General features: G+C 41.6%; 1 protein-coding gene across 1 annotated transcript in view; it reads right to left on the reverse strand.

Moving 5' to 3' along the window:
* SCN11A (sodium voltage-gated channel alpha subunit 11) overlaps window positions 1-18,587 on the reverse strand; it is a 92,264-nt gene extending 73,677 nt beyond the window's left edge. The window contains exons 1-4 of the mRNA XM_034992278.1: window positions 18,382-18,587; window positions 10,337-10,647; window positions 7,520-7,638; window positions 6,162-6,263 (exon numbers count right to left, since the gene is read on the reverse strand). Of these exons, the coding sequence (XP_034848169.1) occupies window positions 6,162-6,263; window positions 7,520-7,638; window positions 10,337-10,609 (494 nt within the window). The 5' untranslated portion in view covers window positions 10,610-10,647; window positions 18,382-18,587. The remainder of the gene's footprint in view (window positions 1-6,161; window positions 6,264-7,519; window positions 7,639-10,336; window positions 10,648-18,381) is intronic.
* Window positions 18,588-21,914: the final 3,327 nt, after the last annotated feature.

A 21,914-nucleotide genomic window follows, 5' to 3' on the forward strand; every position in this document is an offset into this window, starting at 1 on the left:
GGGAAAGCTCAATATCCACATGCAAAAAAATAAAGTTGGACCCCTACCTTTACCATGTACAAAAATTAACTCAAAATGGATTAAATAGCTAAGTGCAAGAGCAGAAACTATACAACTTCTAGAAGAAAATATTTGCAAATCATGTAAATACCCAGAATATACAACTTAACAGCAACAACAAAAATTACACTGTATACAAAAATAAACTTAAAATGGATTAAAGACTTAAATGTAAGAACCAAAACCATAAAATTCCTAGATGAAAACTTAGGCAGTAAGCTCTTTGACATTGGTCTTAGCAGTATTTGTTTGGATCTGTCTCCCCAGACAAGGACAACAAAAGCAAAAATAAACAAATGGAACTACATCAAAGTGAAAAGCTTTTGCACAGCAAAGGAAACCATCAACAAAATGAAAAGGCAACCTACTAAACGGAGAAAATATTTGCAAATGCTATATCCCATAGCCCCCTATGGGATAATACCCAAAATATATAAAAAACTCATACAACTCAATATCAAGCAAACAATCTTATTAAAAATGAGCAGAAGACCCAAATAGATGGTTTTCCAGAGAAGACATACAGATGGCCAACAGGCATATGAAAAGACACTTAAGGTCACTAATAATGAAGAAAATGCAAATCAAGACCACAGTGAGATATCACCTCACATTTATCACAATGAATATTATCAAAAAGACAAGAAGCAAATGTTGGCAAGGATGCAAAGAAAAGGGAACCCTTGTGCACTGTTAATGGGAATGTAAATTGCTTCAGCCACAATGGAAAACAGTATAGAGGTTCCTTTAAAAATTAAAATAGAAGTACCATATGATCCAGCAATTCCACTTCTGGAAACGTTTTCCAAAGAAAACGAAAGCATTAATTTGAAAAGACACACATACTGCTATGTTAATGCAGCATTATTTACAATAGCCAACATATGGAAGCAATCTAAGTGTCCATCAATAGATAAATGGATAAGAAGATGTGGTATATATGCACAATGGAATATTACTCCACCATAAAAAAGAATGAAATCTTGCCATTCATGACAACAAAGATAGACCAGAGGGTATTATGCTAAGTAAAATTAGTCAGACAGAGAAAGACAAATACTGTATGATTTCACTTATATGTGGAATCTAAAAGGCAAAACAAACAAAACAAAACAGACGCCTAGAAACAGAGAACAAACTGATGGTTGCCAGAGGGGAGGGGGATGGGAGATGGGGGATGGATGAAATAGGTGAAGGGGATTAAGAGGTGCAATCCTTCAGTTATAAAATAAATAAGACATGGGGATGTAATGTACAGCATAGGGAATACAGTCAATAATATTGTAAGAATTTGGGGGCGCCTGGGTGGCTCAGCTGGTTAAGTGACTGCCTTCGGCTCAGGTCATGATCCTGGAGTCCCAGGATTGAGTCCCACATCTGGCTCCCTGCTCAGCGGGGGGTCTGCTTCTCCCTCTGACCCTCTTCCCTCTCGTGCTCTCTGTCTCTCATTCTCTCTCTCTCAAATAAATAAATAAAATCTTTAAAAAAATATATTGTAAGAATTTTGTATGGTAACTAGACTTACTCAGCCTTAAAAAGGAAGGAAATCCTGACACATGCTACAACATAGATGAACCTTGAAGTCATTCTGCTAAGGGATGTCACAAAAAGACAAATACTGTATGATTCCACTTAAATGAGGCACCTAGAGCAATCAAATACATAGCAACCCAACGTAGAATGGTGGTTGCCAGGGATTGGAGGGGCATTAGTGTCCAATGGGCACAGAGTTTCAGTTTTGCAAAATGGAAAGAGTTCTGGAGATGGATGGTGGTTAATTGGTTGCACAACTCTGTGAATATACTTAATATCACTTAAAAATGGTTAAGATGGTAAATTTTTTGTAACCTGTATTTTACCACAATTAAAAAGAAAAACCTATTTCCATTCTCTTCCTTGAGTCTTTCATCATGATCTATCCTCTAATTTATTTCCCTTCTGCCCCTTCCTCCTTCAAAAACAAACAAAATAAGCAAATAAACAACAACAACAAAACCCCACAATATTCCATCTCTCTTGTTATAATCCCAAGCTGTCAAAAATGCTGGTTCTGTACACACAAACACACACACACACACACACACAGGTTCCCCTTTAGGGACAGAAACAATCAGTTCAAACAATCTTAACAATTTGTCATTTCACAGTAAAAGAAGTGGACCTTTTCTGATGGAATATCCAGCCACTGTCAGCCCACAAGCCTAAAGAACTAAGGTCTTGGGAACTTGAAAAATCCAAAGTAACCAAATCCAAGGGAGAAATGGTTATGAGTGGCTCTCTGCTTCAGTCTTTTTGTTAAAGCTGATCACCTTTTAGGTGACAAATGAACACAGCAGATTAATTAATTCATGTCGGCCCTGAAACTCAGGTATAATTTACAAAGTTAAGGGTATTTTGGAAAAAGGCTGTAATTGCAGATTTGTGGGATTTTGCAAGTCTCCATCTAGATCTCAGACAATTAAGGCAACAGCCTCTGGCTGCCATTTCTGCCTGACCACCCGGCCTCCCACCTCCTACCCCCCTCATTCTCTCTTTTCCAGCAGAAGCCTGGCCAATAGAGGGACAGGCAGTCCAACATGACATATGATATGGAGTAGAGCCATGCCCACCACCGGGAACAGGGCTTGGGAGCTTCATGATGGGGAAACCCCAACCCACCAGGCAAATAAGGCCCTCTGGAGTGTGTCACTGTCAGTTCAAGCATGGTTAGGGTATCCAGTCAGGGCCATGGGTGGTGTCCAGGTAGGTTAACAGAACACCATGACCTGATCCTAGGGCACTTTGGCATTCATTCTCTGAAAACTATCAGCTTAGAATCAATTTCCCATTTAAAAGTTTTCTAACCAAAGGACACTGACAAAACTAAAGAAACTCTCCCCCCATGGGCCTAACAACTCTGCTACATGCCTTCTTTTATAAAACCATTTTCAACAGCCTTCTCCCACCCCCACTTTCATGAATCCATTGCCAGTCCAAATGCCACCACAGGACAGCAGCATCTTCCCTACAGCCTAGACATGGGTCCTTCCATATCTCTGCCTTATGGGTCTTTTAGTAATGAAAATGGCCTTTGAGCAGATTAGCATCCAATTGGGCTACTGCTTTCCATTAATAGAAAAAGAAAACTCATTGCATCTTACCAGAAGTGCTGGCCAGGCAGACCACTGCTATGGGAGCAATCCCCATTCCTGGATCTGCCTCCTCCATAGATCTCACTTGGTTGACTACAAAGGCTTCCAGAGACACTGCAGTAAACAATGAGCAGCAGCCCCTGTACTATCAGTTAGCTCCTTACGTGGAATAGCCAACTCTCTAGAGGGGAGACCATTTTCCCCAGTGATATTGCCAGGATGGTTTCTATTCCTGGGGGTGTCCATGCCCCTTGTTCCAAGGCACAGCCCTGAACTCACTGGCCTTAACTAGATCCCAAGTCCCACTTAGCAACAGAGAAGAAGCAATCACCTAAAAGTAATGCAAAGAAGGAAAGCTAAAAATAAAACAAAACAAAACAAAAAACACAGCAGGGAATTAAAATGAAGTACTACACATACCTGATTAACAAAAAAGAAGGCAGGAATGAAAGAACAGCAGAAGAGCAAAGGAACAAAAAACAGATGAGATCAACAGAAAATGGATAGAAAAACAGCAGACCTGAATTCAAGCATATTCATAATTATATTAAATGCAAATGAAATAAATATTCCATCAAAAGGCAGAGATTGAAAAATAGACCACATAATAAACAAGAACCAACTATGTGCTCTTTATAAAAGATACACTATTAATACAAAAGATACACTATTACTACAAAAACACTAACATACAAAAATACAATACACTATTAATACAAAAAAGTGTTGAGAGTAAAAGGATGGAAAAAGATATGCCACACAAACAATGAGCCTAAGAAAGCTGGAGTAGCTATGGTAATCTCAGACAAAACAAATACTAAAAGGAATGATACTAGAGATAAAGAAAGACATTTCATAATGATAAAAGAATGCATACATCAGGAAGATATAATAACCATAAATCTGTACATGCCTAATAATAGTGCTGCAAAAATACACGAAGCAAAACTTGCCAAAAAGAAAGGGGTAATAGACAAATTCACAATCATAGATGGAGACTTCAAGCCTCTCAGTAATTCATAGAAGTACTAACAGAAATGATAAAAGGATAAAATCTAAATGACAGTATCAACCATCTTAACCTAACTGACCATTTTCAGAATATCATACCAAACAACTGCAGAACCCACATTCTTTCAAGTGCATGTGAAACATTTCCCAGGGTAGAACCATAAAATAAGTTTCTCCTAATTTCAAAAGATTGAAATCTTACAGAGTATATTCTCTACAACTAAATTAAATTGGAAATCATTAACAATAAGACAACTAGAAAAATATAAAATATTTGGAAATAAAAAACAACACTTCTGAATAACACATGGGACAAAGAAGAAATCACAAGAAGAAGTAGGGAATATGTTTAACCAAAAGGGAATAAAAACACAATGTATCAATATCTGTGAGATGAAGCTTTAGCAGTGCATGGATGGAAATTTGTACAAGGAAAGAAGAAAGATCTCAAACCAATTAAGTTTCTACCTTAAGAAGCTAGAAATAGAAGAGCAAATTAAACTCAAAGTAAATTGAAGGATGATATTAATAAAGACTTTGAAACCTTCATATATTGCTGGCAGAAATATGAAACAGTACAGCCGCTTTGGAAAAGTTTGGCAGTTTCTTACAAAGTTACTCATATACTTATCATATAACACACAGCAATTCCACTCCTAGGTATTTATCCAAGGGAAATGCAAACATATATCCACAAAAAGACTTTTATACAGAAATGTTCATAGCAAGTTTGTTCATAATAACCAAAACCTAGAAACAACCCATATGTCCATCAACAGGTGAATGGGTAAACAAATTGTGGTATACTCATACAAAGGAATACAACTCCACAACAAAGAGAGGAAAAGCTAGTGATATAGACAAGAGCATGGATGCATCTCAAAACATGCTAAGTGGAAGAAACCAGACATGAAAGTATGGTATATACACCATATGAGTCCATTATATGAAATTCTAGAAAAGGCAAGACTAGCCTAGGGTGACAGAAAGCAGATCAAGCCTTGCGTTGGGAGTTGGGGTGAGGGGATTTACATGCCAAGAGGCATGAGGAAACTTCTAGGGTGTCTGGAATGTTCTGTAATGTTGATTGTGGTGGTTTCTATCACATAGTTAAATATGTGATCAAAATAAGAGATCTCTTATTATTCTGTCAATTTATTATTCAATATATTCCTGAAAGACTAAAGCAGTAAATACGTTAAATTAGAAAAACTAAGACAATATATAAGAGAATATTTATTAAAATACAGAACTTTCTAAGTTGAAAAATTAACTTGTATGTCTGAATAGCCAACTAAAAATTACAAAAAGTTAATATTTTAATTATACAAAGAACTCACTCAAATTTACCAGGATAAAAGCAAAAATGATACATGGGCAAAAATGGGAATACACAAGTCACAAACTAAAACAAAAAAGTCCAACCCATCCAGAAATTAAGGAAATGTAAATATTTTCAACTCTATAAATTAATAACTTTTCCAAACATTTTGGAAAATATTTTGTCAACATATATTTTTCAAGCATTAAATGTACCTTCTAATCCAGCAAACCCATTTCTAAGACTATCCTAAGGAAATAGTAATTTTTGAAAAGTAGTTATATGCAAAAATGTTGCTTGTTGTAATATTTATAGTAGTAAAATACTAGAATGGTTAAGTAAATTATTGTTTATTCACCTGATAAAATATTATATAACCATAAAAGTAGATTCCTATAAAGACTATGTAAACACAAAGAAAACCACTTAAAAGCTAAACATAAAATTTGTATGTGTGCTGTTTATTATTTTAAAATTTTAAAAACAATTATAAAAAATATGCCAGCATTTGTGTTGGGGAATTGGGATTATGGGTGAGTTTGTCTTTCTCTATATATCTGAATTCTGATGTAATTATAAGTCTTTTAGGTGTATTTGTTTAAAACCTTAGGACAGACGTGTGCAGGACACACACTTACTCAGCATTGTCGGTATCTATATTGCTGTTTTCCTTCCCGTAGGCAGTGGCCATGAACACGCAGTTGATGATGACAGTGCAGATGATGAACATGCTGAACACTGTGACCGCTGTCCGTTAAGGCAGGTACACTACAGGGTGGCACATATCATCAGTCATAGTAAAGGCTGTGGGCATACCTCCAGGTCTCCTTTTCTGCAGGTGCACCTGTCTGCTTACCGTGAGTGTTGGCGAAGAACAACTCATAGCTGTCCCCTCCTCTGAAGAACTGTCCTCAGCTGAATGGCAGCCTCCTCACCTGGAGGGCTACAACGCCCTTCCTCATGTCTGACTGCCTGAGACTTAGAAAAAGCTGGCCCCTTGCTTCCAGGGGGGCAGCTCTGTGACATAATTAGTGCTCCAGAGCTCCCAGTGGGCTCAAGCTGATGTGGGATCAGCTGAGACCCCGTTCTTACTAGCCTCCTCTTTCTGCTCCATCCTGCTTCCCTCTTTCCTTCTCCAGAGAGCACTCCTCAACTAAATCACTTAAATAAGAATCCCCATCTCAGGCTCTACTTCTAGGGAATACAACCTGAATGGTTATTCCTTCCCATGCCCCCAGTACTTCATTATGTCTACCAGTCTATATGTCTTTCTCACCTGTCCCAGTCTAAAACTGCCTGGTGTCACCACTCCCTGCTGCACACATCAGGAATGCTGCCTGTCTTTACTCTTTAAGACTGAGTTTGGAAACTCAAAGTCTTAAGAGTTTGGGGAGTCATTTAAATGGGTGAAATGGGCAGATGCTGGGTCACAGAGAGGGGTGGAGATGTGGTGAAGCAGAGCTGAAAGAGACAGTGGTTCCTTACTACACCGATTTTTGCCAGGTAGGAATGCAGGCCTAGACTTTATAGAGGTTCCATCTTCAAAAGATGTTGGAAATCTGGACTTTTAACATTACAGGGTGTTTCCATAAAGTTTTAAACACTGTTAGGTCCAACACAACACATTTAGCGGCTAAATAAAGAGCACAGGTTGACAGTTTGCAACTTTGTTTGGGTCTCAACTTAGATGATCCTTTCTCCAGGAAGTCATCCTGGATGCCTCCAAAGCACAACTACCACTCCCAAACTGCCCATCTCACTAACGAAATCGCCTGCCTTTTGGGCCTGTCTCCTTCTGGGGCCACAGGATCCTAGAGCGGGGGCTAAGTCTTGTTCACACACAGCATCAGCACAGCCCCCGCCATGCAGCAGTCGGCACTCAGCCAGTATTTGATCCAAGAATGAGCTACTTCCACTCAACCAGCATGTGAACAATCTGGGGCTCTTGCACTTTTCACATGACCTGGACTTAGTAAAAGATGCAATGAAAAGATATGAATGGACCGAGATTTTGATGGCTAAACTTCGGATTGGATTGAAAGGCCCAAAAATGAACAAGGCACGCTTGGCACTGAAGCGGTAGATTGTTCTCTTTTTGTTCAACACCATAAATGTCTGCAAAAACAAACAAACACAACAAGAATTACATGTAGTGACAAAACAATATTTCTCATGAGTTCATTTAGAGAAAATTCAGTGGAACCACAGATTGAGGTGTGGCTTGTTTTATTATGATCATGCCAGTTTCTAATTGGAGTGCTGTCATTCTGAAGTCTGATACTTTCTGACCAGCCTACACTGTGACTCTGGACACCAACAGATCTACCATGTGGCCTAGGTCTCAGAGTCCCAAGATAAGTACTGGGCTGTGGACTGTTTACCCAGTGTAATACTCTGGAGGCTCCAGAAATGGAGCATATAGACCCTGCAGATAAACAAGGGTGGAGACTAGTAACCGGGGCAAGCAAAACCCTTCATATTGTACTCCATGGTATGTATCTATGGCGATAAGAACTAGAAGGGAACTTGGAGAGATGGAAGTAGTACTGAACATTCACATTCAGCAGATTATTTTAAATTATTTTGGTTACAAATGAAAACTTCGTAACAAATCTTAGAAAAGTCAGGGACCTAGAGAGTCCATATTGTTGTACCTGAGCAGTTCTACATGAGATAGTCTATCAATCAATTCTAACCTTGAGGATCATCAACAAAAAAGTCATCAAACTATCAATCAATTCTAACCTTGAGGATCATCAACAAAAAAGTCATCAAATTTCCCAAACTTGTTCTCCCATTCCCACAGACATTCAGGCAAATCTGCCTGTGGTTCCCAGCTGGTGGGAGAGGCCCTACAGAAGGCATCTGGAAATGCATGTGGGTGTTTTTGATTGTCTGTCACAATTACTGGAGGCTCTACTGGCCTTTATTGAGTAGTTCTAGGGATGCCAAACCCGGGACAGATCTGCTAAATGGTATCCTGCCCCATCCAAAATGCCCACCCTGCTCCACTGAAGAATACCATACCTGCACCCATTTCTTCCTAGTAGGTCTTCCTGGGCTTTGGGAAGGAAGCGGCCCCTGGACAACAACCCATCACTCACAGGCTTCTAACATCAACTCCCAGACCTCCTTTTTTCCATTTAGCTGTAATCTGGCTGTCCCCTTATATGTCCCTAAGGTTTTAGTTACAAAAGCCTTCACAGAATGAGGGTCATTCCTGTTTCCCCATGTCTCTGCTCCTTTAAGATTTGCAAAAGTACTACTTGACATATAATACAGTATGTTCTTATACAGAAAAGACAGGCCTTATCACCCAGGCCCAATATAGCAGGGTGGATGCCGCCTTGGCTGAGGTACCAGAACTTCAGTCACTGCCAACCATCAACCATCCTTCATTGAGTTGCTGGAACTTACTTGTCTGCTGGCCATCTGGCTGCAGGAAAAAATGGAGTAGGATATTTTCTGTTGCCTCTATAACAAAAGGAAATGGGCCACAGAGTTCTTTGAAAGCTATGAGCTCAGGAGCCCAAGACCCACTTTAGGGATTCTGGGCCTTTCCTTTGGATAGAAAGACAATTTTAGGGCAGAAAGCAAATCTCTCCTTGAGGTGGATCACCCAGATTAATAGGTGGCATGATATGGCTCTGCCTCTGTGCCCCTTGATATTTTATTAATGCTATCTCTGACTTCTTTAAATATTTCAACTAATGGTGTATTTAACTATACTCACCAGGGTTTTAATTATTAAAATGATAGGTACCAGCTCCTTCTATCTGTTTGCTGAATCCACCCCTTTCTCTGTAGCTCTTCAAAATGGAAATTTCTAAAGATAGGAAGTAGCCTTAGACTACAGAAGGAGCCCGTGGGTTTGAGTCACAACTCCATTCCTTACTGGTTGTTTGGCCTGGCCCAATCCACTTCCCCATCTAGTCATTGGATTCCTCATCTGTGGGGTGGAGTGGTAACTACCACATATATCTCACATGACTACTGAGAGTACCAGCCACATGGGGTCATGAGTGTGCAGAACTCTAAAAGAGTATCATGTCTTCTGATTTAAAGGGAGAGCCCAAGCTAAGAAGAGATGATTCTAGAACAGAACCTATCCTCCCAGGACTGTCTGCAGCACACCAAGCTGCTGCCTGCTCCAGCCTTGAGGCAGAAGACCTCCAGCAGTTAACTCACAGTTAACAACTCTGCCTCCAAGAAGGCCCTGGAATTCTGGGGCATAAGAAGGAGAAATACTGGACTGTTTTTGTTCCCTCATCTCTCACCCCTTTCTTGTTTTTCCCACTCACACTCCACTTTCCTTTATACACATAGTTCCCATTTGGCCTGGTAATCCTAGGTCTGTCCTAATACAAGAACATACCAGGCAACATTTCTCTGGAGAGATCAATTTCTTATGGTTGCCAGCAGAAAATGGTCTCAGTAGCTCATATTTCTGCCCAAATTTCCTTCCTTCTGAACTCAGTCTGGTGAGGTAAGTTTTCCATTCTCTGCTGGATCACATAGTGAAATGATGATGGTAAGGTCTTCTGAGATTTCCTGAAAGGGAAGTACTGTCCTCACTGCCCCAGGCTTTCAAAAAGCCATCAGAAGAGCCCAGAGCTCACATTTCCTCACTCAAGAGCCCCTTTAAGGAACTTTCACTAGAATTTCCCTACAAGAACTATATTCAAGTAGGTTAAACAGTGGTAGCAAAGGAGAAGGACAGACATCCCTGCAAACTCCAAGATCAGTGTTTGGAGAGTCTTATAATAGCCATTATAACTGCATGGTTAGAACACCCCAGACCTCATTCAACTACCTTATGATTTTTGTAGAATGGGTCCAAGTCTTCCAGGGGCCTTGCTATCAGCTCATGGGGAATGTCACCATAGAGTTTAGGCAACTTCCTGGAGACCTTTAGGTCAAGCTGAGGTCGAGGCTGGGGTTCTGCTGCTGTCTGGTCTTTGCACTTCTTTTTCTCCTTTTGGATGGCAATCCTCTTCTCAATTGTAGCCAGAGTGTCAGAAGTGAAGGGACGGAAATTCCGCTCATCTGGAAAGATCACTGGGTAGCACCTGTCATCCATTTTCATCCTCGAGACAGAGATAAGCAGCAGATCCTTAGAGAGCTCTGAAAGGTAGAAATCACACAGTCTGCCCTGGAATTCCACTTTCCAAGGATGAGGTCATGGGGGACTATAAGAATTAAGTGAAGTGAGGGGGCTTGGAAGCTCATTGGCTGTGGAGCAGGTCAGAAAAGGTGACCACCATTGTAAATACAGCAGGAATTTGGGGCACAGGGAAAACCAAAGGAGGCCATCATTCTTGGAGGACCTGGGTGTAAATGGTAAGTTAAGTTCAGGAAAAATGGGCAGAAGAAGCCCAGTCTCTAAAACTGAGACCCAAGCATTGAGCAAGACAGTAAGACTGAACCCACCGAACTACTGAAGTGGGGCCTGCAGATGGTGGCCCAGTGGCTGTAGTGTGAACAGGAGCAGAAAGAATAGGGAATTACTTGGGACATAGCTATGGGTTGCAAAATCAAAACTGTAAGTGCATGCGTCTTCTCACTGTTTGGTCAGCAAAGTTCTTACAATGTGATGGAATGGAAACAAAAAGGCTATACACACAGGCACAAACATTTACACTAATACCTATGATTCTATGCCAACTTTCTTACTTCTGAGACCCTGATCTGGCAGAAATGAGACCCCAAGGAAGCAGAAAGGATTTGCCAAAGCTAACAGGGTCATTCTGCCATGGGCTAATAGCTGTACTGGCCCCTATCCCTGACAGCCCTTTCTACAAGGACTTCCTCTACAACCTCAAGTTTAAAAGTAGGCTCTGAGAAAATGCAGTAGTGCTCAGGGTAAATGCCTTTACTCCCCATGCCAAGCATCCTCTTCCTTTCTTATATACCTGAATGCCAATCTAATATTGATTCCCAAGGCACTCCAGAGAATTACAATGGGTAATCCAACATAGCATTGGTTTGTTCATTCAGCAACACATGTGCTCAGTGTCTGTTCTAGGAACACTGCTAGGCACTAATGGAGAAGAAACAACAGCCCCTCCTCCTGGTCCTACAAGTTATGCTGCCCTGGTGTCGTAGGGGTGAAGACAGATAAAAGACAGGAAATTACAACAGAGTAAGACAGATGCTAATATAGAGAGAAGTAGAGGGTGCTATGTTTGTGCATGGGATAGGTGTCTAACCAGTCTTGGGGAATCAGGGATGATCTGCCAAAGCTTTAATGTCCCAGTTGAGACCTGAAGGGGATGTAAGACATAGACAAGAAAAAGGGAGGACATTAGAATGTGGTAGGAGAAACAAACAGCATGTACAGGGACCCATGGGTGAAAAAGAACATGGTGTCTGTCAACAGGTTCTGTCTGCCACGGATGGAGATTCTGTGGGATGGATGGCCAGATAAGGCTCCAGTCAACACTGAGAGAGCATGTGGGGCCCTATAATCCTTAGTAAATATCATGGATCTCACCCTGCGGGTGATGGGGAGTTGCTAAAGAGTGGGTTGTTGCTGTTGTTGTTGTTGTTGTTGTTGTTACAGAGGAGTAACACTATCAGGTTTTTAAAAAATATCCCTCTTCCTGATGAGAATGGATAGGACTTGGGACGAGGGGCTGAAAGAGGTGAGGAGCTGGAACTACAGAGATTGTTGCAACAATCATAACCACTAAGGATGACCTAATGGAGTGGGTAGATCTGATAGTCACTTAAGAAATAGCCCTGACCAGTGCTTTATGGGGAGGGAGAGATTTGAGGGACAGGAAGGAGCTGAAGTTCCTGGCTTGGGCAGCTGGGTCAACACAGTGCCGCTCACTCAGACAGTGAGCACTAGAGAAGGAAGAAGTTTTGGGGGAATAAACTGAATTTAAAACAGATGGAATTGAAGCTGTTTGTGGAACCTGCAAGTGAAGAGAACCAAGAGGCATTTGAATACAGAGCAATCATAGCTTACATGTTAGCCTCTGAAAAAAGCATATTAAAAAAAACAACAACATAAACTTCTCTTGAAAATCCCTCAGGAAGGCACCATACTGATGAGGCACCCCAACTCAGTGGTCAACAAGGTCAATACAGCCAATTCTTCTTCTGGTGCTAGAACCGGTTACCCTTTCTTCAGTTAATCCACAAATTGGTCAGACTGTGTTTAAGGGCCATGATAAAGGCAACATATGTGTCTTTAACATACTAAGGGTAATGTGATGCCCATAGTGTGAGTCATATGTCAACTGAAATGACATAGGGAATCTAGATTCTGTTCCATTCATTCAGGGTCAAGCTCTTTATGAATGTGCTGGGTGATGGAATTGGCCACACTACTTAAATTACTCTCTCTCTCTTCCCACCCCTCCACTCCTCCTCCCTTCCATTCCACTCCCCTCTCTCTCATAAACATATATGATTGAATTGGTATTAATGAAGTGGAAATATAATGAGACTCTACTGTATTTGGTTCTAGAGCTCATGAAAGACATTTGAGACAGGGATGGAGTCCTCTGCAGTCAACAGTATATGAATGTTAGGTGATCCTAGAAAATAGATGAGCCGAGAAAGACCCTGGATGGCAAAAACCAGACCTTATGCTAAGTTATAGCAAGGAATCCGGTACAGGGCTGCTATCATAATAAGGAGACTATTAAAGAAGAAACTGGACACTCTGCCCCTGTTGTTCTGACCCTGGGGATATTTTGCTCAGTCTCTAGTAGAAAAGAGGCTTGATGAAATAAGTAACACAAAATAAAATTGAGAACCCCAGAAACTGTGCACATTAAAATTTGTTATAAATGCTGAAATAACTAAAGAACCACGTGTTAAAGTTGACATTGAAAACTACAAAAATTGACCCGGGAATAAGAGGACTTTATAAAAATATCAACTCAACTAAATCTGACAAAATAAAATCACATGCAGTAAAATTTTCTTAATAACTGAAAAAATTGATGAAAGAATCAAATATTTTTAATAAAAGCAGACTCAGGATAACTGGACTATAGAAATACAGGCTGTGCATGCAAAATTAATTAAATTAATAAAAATCAATATGGTATAATTGGTAAAAATTTGGAATGATTCAAATCATCATTGTGAAATTTATACCTCAAATATTTAATTCTGAAAAATTTTTCTGCACAGAAAATGGATTGCATTGCATGGAAAATTGGTTGAAGAATTAAATTGGCTAACGTACAATTCTTTCCCAACCTTCACTAATAATCAAGTATGATGGCAAATTTTTCAGACACTGAATGACTTTTTACAACAAAATTATTTGAGTATATGCTCCCAAACAATGAAAAGAGAAGCCAAAAAATGGTGGATGCTTGAAATCCAAAACATAGTGTACCTACCCAAGAGTGCAATAAAAAAATTCCAGGTAACTGCACTACAATCAGCTTAAAAAAGCAATTGATCCAACTAGAATTAGAAGTCAGAGAGCCCTAAGAAAAACCCTTCGAGAGTAGAGTAAATTCTCTGTAACAAAGAATATGATTAAGCAACTGGTTTCTTAATAAGTAAAAAAGAAAGGCAATTAGAAGTTCCATCAAAACAATAGCTCCTCGAAAAGTCAGGTTTTACGTATGAAGCCAACTAAATGGCTCGAGCAGCTGATAGAGGAGGAAAAAAAGAAAGTCCACTTGACCTTGACACTTAGGACATTCTTTTTCATGCAACAGAAGGTCAGTGACATCAGAGTCCATTCCCTTCTCTATGGGTCCAAATATGGTACTTGGTTTTAGAGACTAGAAGCTACAAAATCATTGTATCATAAAAGTTACATACCAGTTTTTAATTTTAACAATCATCCTATAGATAAAGCAGAATTAATTACAATTACAGAATAGAATTCAAATTATATAAATGTTATAAAATGTTATTGCAAGCTAGAGTTGGAAAGCAAAGACTAAGGGAGACTCCGAGCTACCAATTTCCTCATCTTAAACACCTAGAGAATCGGGGCGCCTGGGTGGCTCAGTCGTTGGGCATCTGCCTTCGGCTCAGGTCATGATCCCAGGGTCCTGGGATGGAGCCCCGCATTGGGCTCCCTGCTCGGCGGGAAGCCTGCTTCTCCCTCTCCTGCTCCCCCTGCTTGTGTTCCCTCTCTCGCTGTGTCTCTCTCTGTCAAATAAATAAATAAAATCTTTAAAAAAACAAAACAAAACAAAAAACACCTAGAGAATCAAGACATTCTATGGAAGGTTGATGGATCAAGCAATCCAGTATAAGTCTAACCCTTAAAATTATGCAGGTACTCAAGGGCAAGACAAAATGAAAAATATACTAAGTAGCAGAAACTGGAGGAACCACGGGGACAGCAGAAGGATTACTGTCAGTACACTAAATTCCTCATCTTGCACAGAGGCAATTCGATAACTGCTACTTAACCTTGATGAATCAAACAAATAGAAGAATAAGAGAATCAATTAGAGTTAGCCAGACAATGACCGGAACACTGAAACACTGAAAGCGTTAGAAGTGGAACTGAGGACACAGGCGAAGGTGGGGACATTTTATTTTTTGTGTGATACCCTTCCCAGCATTTCTTCCTTCTGAGTTGTTTGAATTATGTGCATTTAAGTGTTACTTTTATAGATTTGCAAAAGGACTGTAAAAATCCTCCCAGGGCTCCAAACATCCTCAGATTTAACACAGAGAGTCAAAATATCGGGTACAATGATGGGCTCTAAATCTCCTTGAGTCATAAAGGAAGGAGGCATAATCTCAATTTGCCGTCCAAACCAGGAGGCCAGCGACATGTGAACTATGATTTCACACAGGAAACCACAGAGACTGGGAGGCCCATGCAGAGGCCCTGCCAGGCCTCCCTGAGGTGATGCACTAGACTTGCAGGGGAGGTGGGGAGTTGCCCATCAGAGAGGGCTCTGCTCCTCCTCCTCTGAGGACTGGCCCTCAGCAGGCTCACAGGCCCACTCCTGCTGAATAGACAGAAGATAAGCACTCATCCAGGAAAGAGGGCTGAGGCTTCACATCCTTAAGCAGAGACCATAAATTCCTCGAGAATTCACTTGCAGTTAAGATTAGGTAGCTCCAGGCTCTACTTCCAATCTACAAGCCTTATAGAGGCATTAGATCTGAACTCCAGTCGCTCACTCATTCATGCACTGGGCGCTGGAAATGCAAAATGATTTAAAACACCATCCCAGCCCTCGAGGTTCTTACAAAGATGTGGGGAATTAGGTGAGTCAAGATGGAGGATGAAACCACACAGTGAGTGTGGCTGCACTAGGGGGGATCTTTAGGTGCTGTGGGAGCCCAGAGGACACAGTGGTAATGAAGAATCAGGAATCATTGAGCTGGTAGGACAACAGGAGGTGTGCGCATGTGTGAAAACACTGAGGGCAGCAAAGGGCTTTTGTTTCTTATTTATGACTCTACCAGCTGTTATAAAAGTTGCATAACTTCACTGTGCCACACATCGGCAGTTTGCCCACCAGACCTCTCCCCTTCCTTCTCCTCTTCCTTCTCCTCCCTGCTCAGTGCCTATGCGGCTAATTCACATGGACCCTCAGTTGGATCCCCTGAACTCTGACTTCTAGTTGGGTTTGGCCGATGCAAGGTACCAGCAAGAGACCCAGGGAATGGTGGAAAGTGAGGTCAGGGTTTTCCTCCCCACCTCTCTGCCCAATGGCTGCCATGCCCCACAGCTCCTGCCAGCTGGCCCATCCACAGGGCTCTCTCTGGTTCTGTAGAACCGCCTTCTCCTGGCCCCTTCAGATGTGAGTGTAATGGCACCCCATTCTCACCACTCCTGAAAACTGCCTCCTCACGGGTTCCTGTTACTGAACTCTGCCTGCTTTTAAAAAATATCCCTTTAATAAAATACCTTCAAAATGCCCAGTTTGAATGTACCATCTGTTTCCTGCCAGGGCTCTGGCTGATGGAATCATCCAGTAAATAAAATTTAGAAAACAAGAAAAGGAAATGATCACCCACAAACCAAAGTCATCTAGCACATGCAAGTTTTAACATTTTGGTATATTTCTTTTCAGCAGTCTTTATGTCCATATGTTTACATAGCTGGCATTGTTATGCATATGCAATTTTACCTCATAATATCACATTAATTTTCAATTAATTTTCAATTAATGTGATATTACAAACATTTTTACAATGCTAGTTATCATTTAATGGCTTCTACCCTGTTTCAGGTAAAATTCTAAGTGTGTTAATATTACATTATCTCATTTAATCCTCAGAACAATCTCATGAGATAAATATTATCCTTGGGGGCTTTCTGAAAGGAAATACTCATCTGGAATGAAAGTGAATTATTAGTGGCCTTCTCTTAAAAGGCAGGGGTTTTAACTTTATATCTTCTTAGACTAGTGTCTCTCTCCAATTTTCTCTGTCAGTAAGAAGCCAAACTGGAGGGCGCCTGGGTGGCTCAGTTGGTTAAGCGACTGCCTTCGGCTCAGGTCATGATCCTGGAGTCCCGGGATCGAGTCCCGCATCGGGCTCCCTGCTCGGCAGGGAGTCTGCTTCTCCCTCTCCCACTCCCCGTTTGTGTTCCCTCTCTCACTGTGTCTTTCTCTGTCAAATAAATAAATAAAATCTTAAAAAAAAAAAAAAAAGAAGAAGCCAAACTGGACAACCTGATCCTCACACTTTACCCTAACCAGTAAGGGAAGTCACTGGGAAAGTCACCAGAGGTTTGTAACTGCATGACCAAAACATTTCGATGTGGATCTGTTCCATACAACCTGAAACACCACACTGAGGTTAATAAGAGCTATAAACTATGGGCTAAGCACTGGGTCAAATGCTTTAAATGGATTATCTCTCATAATCTCTCTTAACTTCCCAGGAAATCTACAAGGTGGATATTGTTTTATCATCCACATTCTACAGAAGAAAACATAAGGGCTCAAAGAAATTGAGATACTTGCCTATGGTCACATAAGGAAGTGCTAGAGAATCTCAATCCCAAGTAATCACCACCATGTAATACACCTACCTGCCTAAGCTAAGACATCTCACGGAGGTGAGAGAAGGGAGTCAGGATGAGAAAACCACACAGCTCCCAGCTGGGCTGGGCGGCATCTATGACACCCTCACTGTGTGATGTACTTCCCAGAACATCAGCCTCACTGCCACCTCTTCATTCACCTGTCACTCCCACAGGCATTCCACTGCCCCCACCATGACACCCTCCCATCCACCCAACCCAGACAGCCCAACGGTACCATATGCTGTTAGATGCCCCTTTGTCCACTTTGGGTGGTGGTCTAAACAACAAGATCTTAATTTTGGTGACACAGAAGCCATGTCCATTAATGCCGGTTACAAAAAAATAATACCCATATGAAAATCAGAAAACAAATGAACATTAACAGATTTTGACACAATCGATCTCAATCCAAAATTCAATCCCAGGTTGATTAGCTCTTCAGAAAAAAAGAATTTTTTTTTTAAGTGTACATTAATTTCTGATTAAGTTTAATTGGCCACAGTGAACTCAGAAACTATTTGGAGGATTTGCATGATAGTCTCAGGATATAAGACTTGAACATATCTTTTCTAGAAAAACCCAATTCCTGACATGAAGTCCAGTGTTATGAGCACCTGTCAGGCCAGGTAGCCATCTCCTGTCCCCATGGCCCCAGGCCTTCTCAGAGCACTTGAAAGGAGGAGAACTACCCCCATGGACCCCATCACCTGAGCCATGCATCTTGTGACTGGTTCCTGACTCTGATTTGAGCAGGAATGATACAAAAGGCCTGTACCCCATCCTGATGGAAAAAAACAGAGCAAGTTCCATAATGACAGGTCTAGCCTTGAAAGCACAGAAGAATAGGGCTGCCCCCAGCCCAGAGGACTTACCTGCTTTGGTAAGCTGGCTCCGACAGCAGTCCCAGTGGCACCTCTCAAAGCTCTCCACAGAGCAAGTCTCTCAGAGTCTGAGCTCCTGCTCCTGGCAGTTGCAGGCCTTCTGGGAGGGGCGGCTCGGAAGCTGGGTGGAGAGCGTGAGGAAGGCAAATGGGAACACAGCCAAAGTGATTTTAAAGAATCGTGTAGGAAACCCTGTAACCAGAGAAGTGACTGAGATGGTACTTACATTTATATTTTGGAAGCATCTGCCTTTAATCAGTGCTTAATCTAACTCTGTAGAAAGCATCATTAATAAAGAAACAGGTTGGTTTTTTTTTTCTTTGGCCTCATCCAAGTGGGTGAGAGAACAGCGAAGAGTCTATCTGAAAAGCCATGCTGGGCTTCTGCAAGCAGCTTAGCCTGTAGGCCACCTAACCCAGGCGCACTGAGGTTTCACCCCCCAGGACATACTAAGGCCCACAATGTGAAATTGTTCATAAGGCACCCAGTCAGCTGCTCTTCCTTTCTTTTTTCTTGTGCCATCAACACTGGGGGTTCCCACCTATGAAAACACATGCTTGCTTATGTGATTGTCATAAAGGACACCAAGAAAATCCTTTGGCCGCCAAAGCAACTCCATAAAGGATCTGTCCTCAAGCCCTGAACTCCCCCAAGTTAGTTTTTGTTTTGTTAATTCTCGAGAACAATTTAGATCTCTTTGGAAAGTGTCACACCATAAGCTATTTTCAACCATTGTCACCTTCCAGAGGCTAGCTGACAGCCAACAGGGATAAACAATGCAAGATGGGTGTTTACATGGGGGCAGGAGGTAGGAAGTAGGTTTAAAGGAATGTTGGAGTAGAATTACAGGCAGATTTGGATCCTGCCAGAAGTGGCACTGAACACTAGTCAAAAGAACTGGGCATAAATCCCAGCTCTACCACTAAAGCTGCATGGTATTGGATGAAGCACGCACTTTCTCTGAGCCTTAATTTTCTTTGCATAAAATGGGATAATTCTTTCAAACCTCCTTAGTCTTAAGAAGCAAATGTGATGATAGCTATAAAAACATTCTGCAAATACTGGATATAAGTATCTTCATTTTTAAGAGGGAAAAGGCCTGGTTGCTTTTCTCCCCCAACTGACTCAACACCTAGATCCCACGCAGAGAAACTGAAATCACAGGCATGGGATTAGTACCAGGCTTGGCACAATGAATATGCCCTGACTTTTTAAAGCAGTGATCAGAAATTCTAAACCCCTGTCTGATTTCAGAGTGATTCTCAGAATAACGGAAGACCAAAGAATAGGAGAAGTACTTAGAGTTAATAAATAAGCATTTTTTATATGGATAAAAATGTGTATGTCTGAAGAGGTAAAAGAGGCCTCTACATCCATAACCTTAAAAGGTCCTGGCCTTTTTACGACTTCTTTTTTTTTTTCCTAAAGATTTTATTTATTTATTTGAGAGAGAGAATGAGACAGAGAGAGAGAGCATGAGATGGGGGAGGATCAGAGGGAGAAGCAGACTCCCTGCCGAGCAGGGAGCCCGATGTGGGACTCAATCCCGGGACTCCAGGATCATGACCTGAGCCGAAGGCAGTTGCTTAACTAACTGAGCCACCCAGGCGCCCGGTCCTGGCCTTTTTAAATATAAACTCTTTGCAAATATTATTTTCCTCAGCTCTATTAAGTTATTTTCTGACTTCCCACTCCGAAGGTTCAGAGAACATCCTAGCTTCATCTTCAAGGTAAATGCAAATGATTCCAAATGTAAGGACTTGTAAAGAGTAACACACCAACACAGGCCACCCGAGCAGTATGGGGTTTGCATTCAGGACTTTCCCCAGACTCACCTCTCCTGTGGAGAACTTGCGGAAGGCAAATGTGCATTTGAAAGCTGGAGCAGAATCCCTCATAATAAGAGGATGTTAACATCAGCACAGGGTCAGGATGGCCCACATTTGCATTCCTGAAGCCATTCAGCATTGTCACCTCTCTTGGGTGCTAGCAGGCAGCAAGACCCTGGTGGTCTCAGTCTTGCCATCTGATAAGCTGACCAGCTTCGACATCAGTGGCCAAGTCAGAATCATCAGCTTTAGCAGCAGCCACACATCCGTTTATTTAGCAAAGATGACATTGAACCTCCACTATTCAGAACATCTGAAAATACCAAAACAAGACCTGAGTCCTTAAGGAGCATGCAGTCTGCTGCATGAGAAAGATGTACAAAGAACTATAAGCAAGAAAGAGGGCATCAAGGAGCTGCAAGCAAGATGCAAACAGAGGTCTCCACAGAAGGGATCAGGGAGCAACTCATTTTGGGAAGGCTTCCAAGAGGAGGTAGGATTTGAGCTGAGGCTGAGATAATGAATGAGAACTCAATACGCAGAGCAAGTAGGGATGGACTTTCCAGAAAAAGCCTGAGCAAGGACACACAGGCCTGGAAGGACAGGACATGTGTAGAGAATCTCAAGTGGTTCTATGAGGATGGACAGGTGACAAAGAGAGGAACACAAAAGAAGAGGAGGTTTTGCATGGCCTTGCATACCACTTGAACACAACTATGCAGTTTGAATTTGAACTTGTATTGAGTCACAGGCATGGTACTGGCATAATCTTAAGCTTCTGATAATATATAACCACCAACTCTTCTGTTTCCCTGAAGTGCACTACCACTGGTGTCTCACTGACATGCAAGTAAACAATGTTCATGGATAATGCCAAGGGTAGTGACATACACCATAGCAGGTGTGGCAGCCAAAGTGAATGGAACATTTGTGGGAAAATCTGGAGGGAGCAAACCAAGGGGAACTAACTGGCTGTGACTGATTTAACTGAAGTCAGAGATGGCCTGAGGAAATGTAGCAGTGGTACCAAAAGCAGCTGCTCTACTCAGAAACCTCCTAAAAGCTGGTTCCTGTATATTCTGCCCTCCCCTGATGCCACAGGGTCAGCCAAAGGCTTGCACATACATGTAGAGACTGAGCAAAGGTTTCAACGTCCAGCTCCTGAGGCCTCTTGCAACACAGGAGTGAAGACTGCTCCATCCTCTAACTTCCACAGTTCTTTCCTGGCACCTGCATTTAGCATTTAGTTCACTGTGATTCCACTTTCTGATATGTATGCTGATATGATGTGTATTTCTGATATGTAATATTGAGGAGTCTTTTGGTTGCAAGTAACAAAATCCTAACCCTAGTATACAGTATAAGCAGAAAAGAGACTTTATTGGCAAGGATCACAGGTGTCACACGGAATCCAAGGGAAGAAATGCTATGGACCCTCATGGAATAGAACCCAAAACTGAAGACCTGAAGGAAACTCAGGAAGCTCTGTCTCTCTTCATCTCCTGTTTCTATTGCTATTTCCCAGCCTCTATGCTCCCTTTTTCTACTGTACACTACCTTTTTGTGGTCCTAGTGGACCTGACAGAAAATGGCCATTCTCAACCTCTGTGTTTAAATGCAAAGCTCTTTCATTCTGTGATACAAAAATCCTTGGGGAAGGACCTGAATCATCACACTTGGCTCCAGGGCCTGACT

The sequence above is a fragment of the Mirounga leonina genome, unplaced genomic scaffold (assembly GCF_011800145.1).
Source record: "Mirounga leonina isolate KUSES-001 unplaced genomic scaffold, KU_Mleo_1.0 Mir_115, whole genome shotgun sequence".
In the NCBI taxonomy this organism is placed as follows: Eukaryota; Metazoa; Chordata; class Mammalia; order Carnivora; family Phocidae; genus Mirounga; species Mirounga leonina.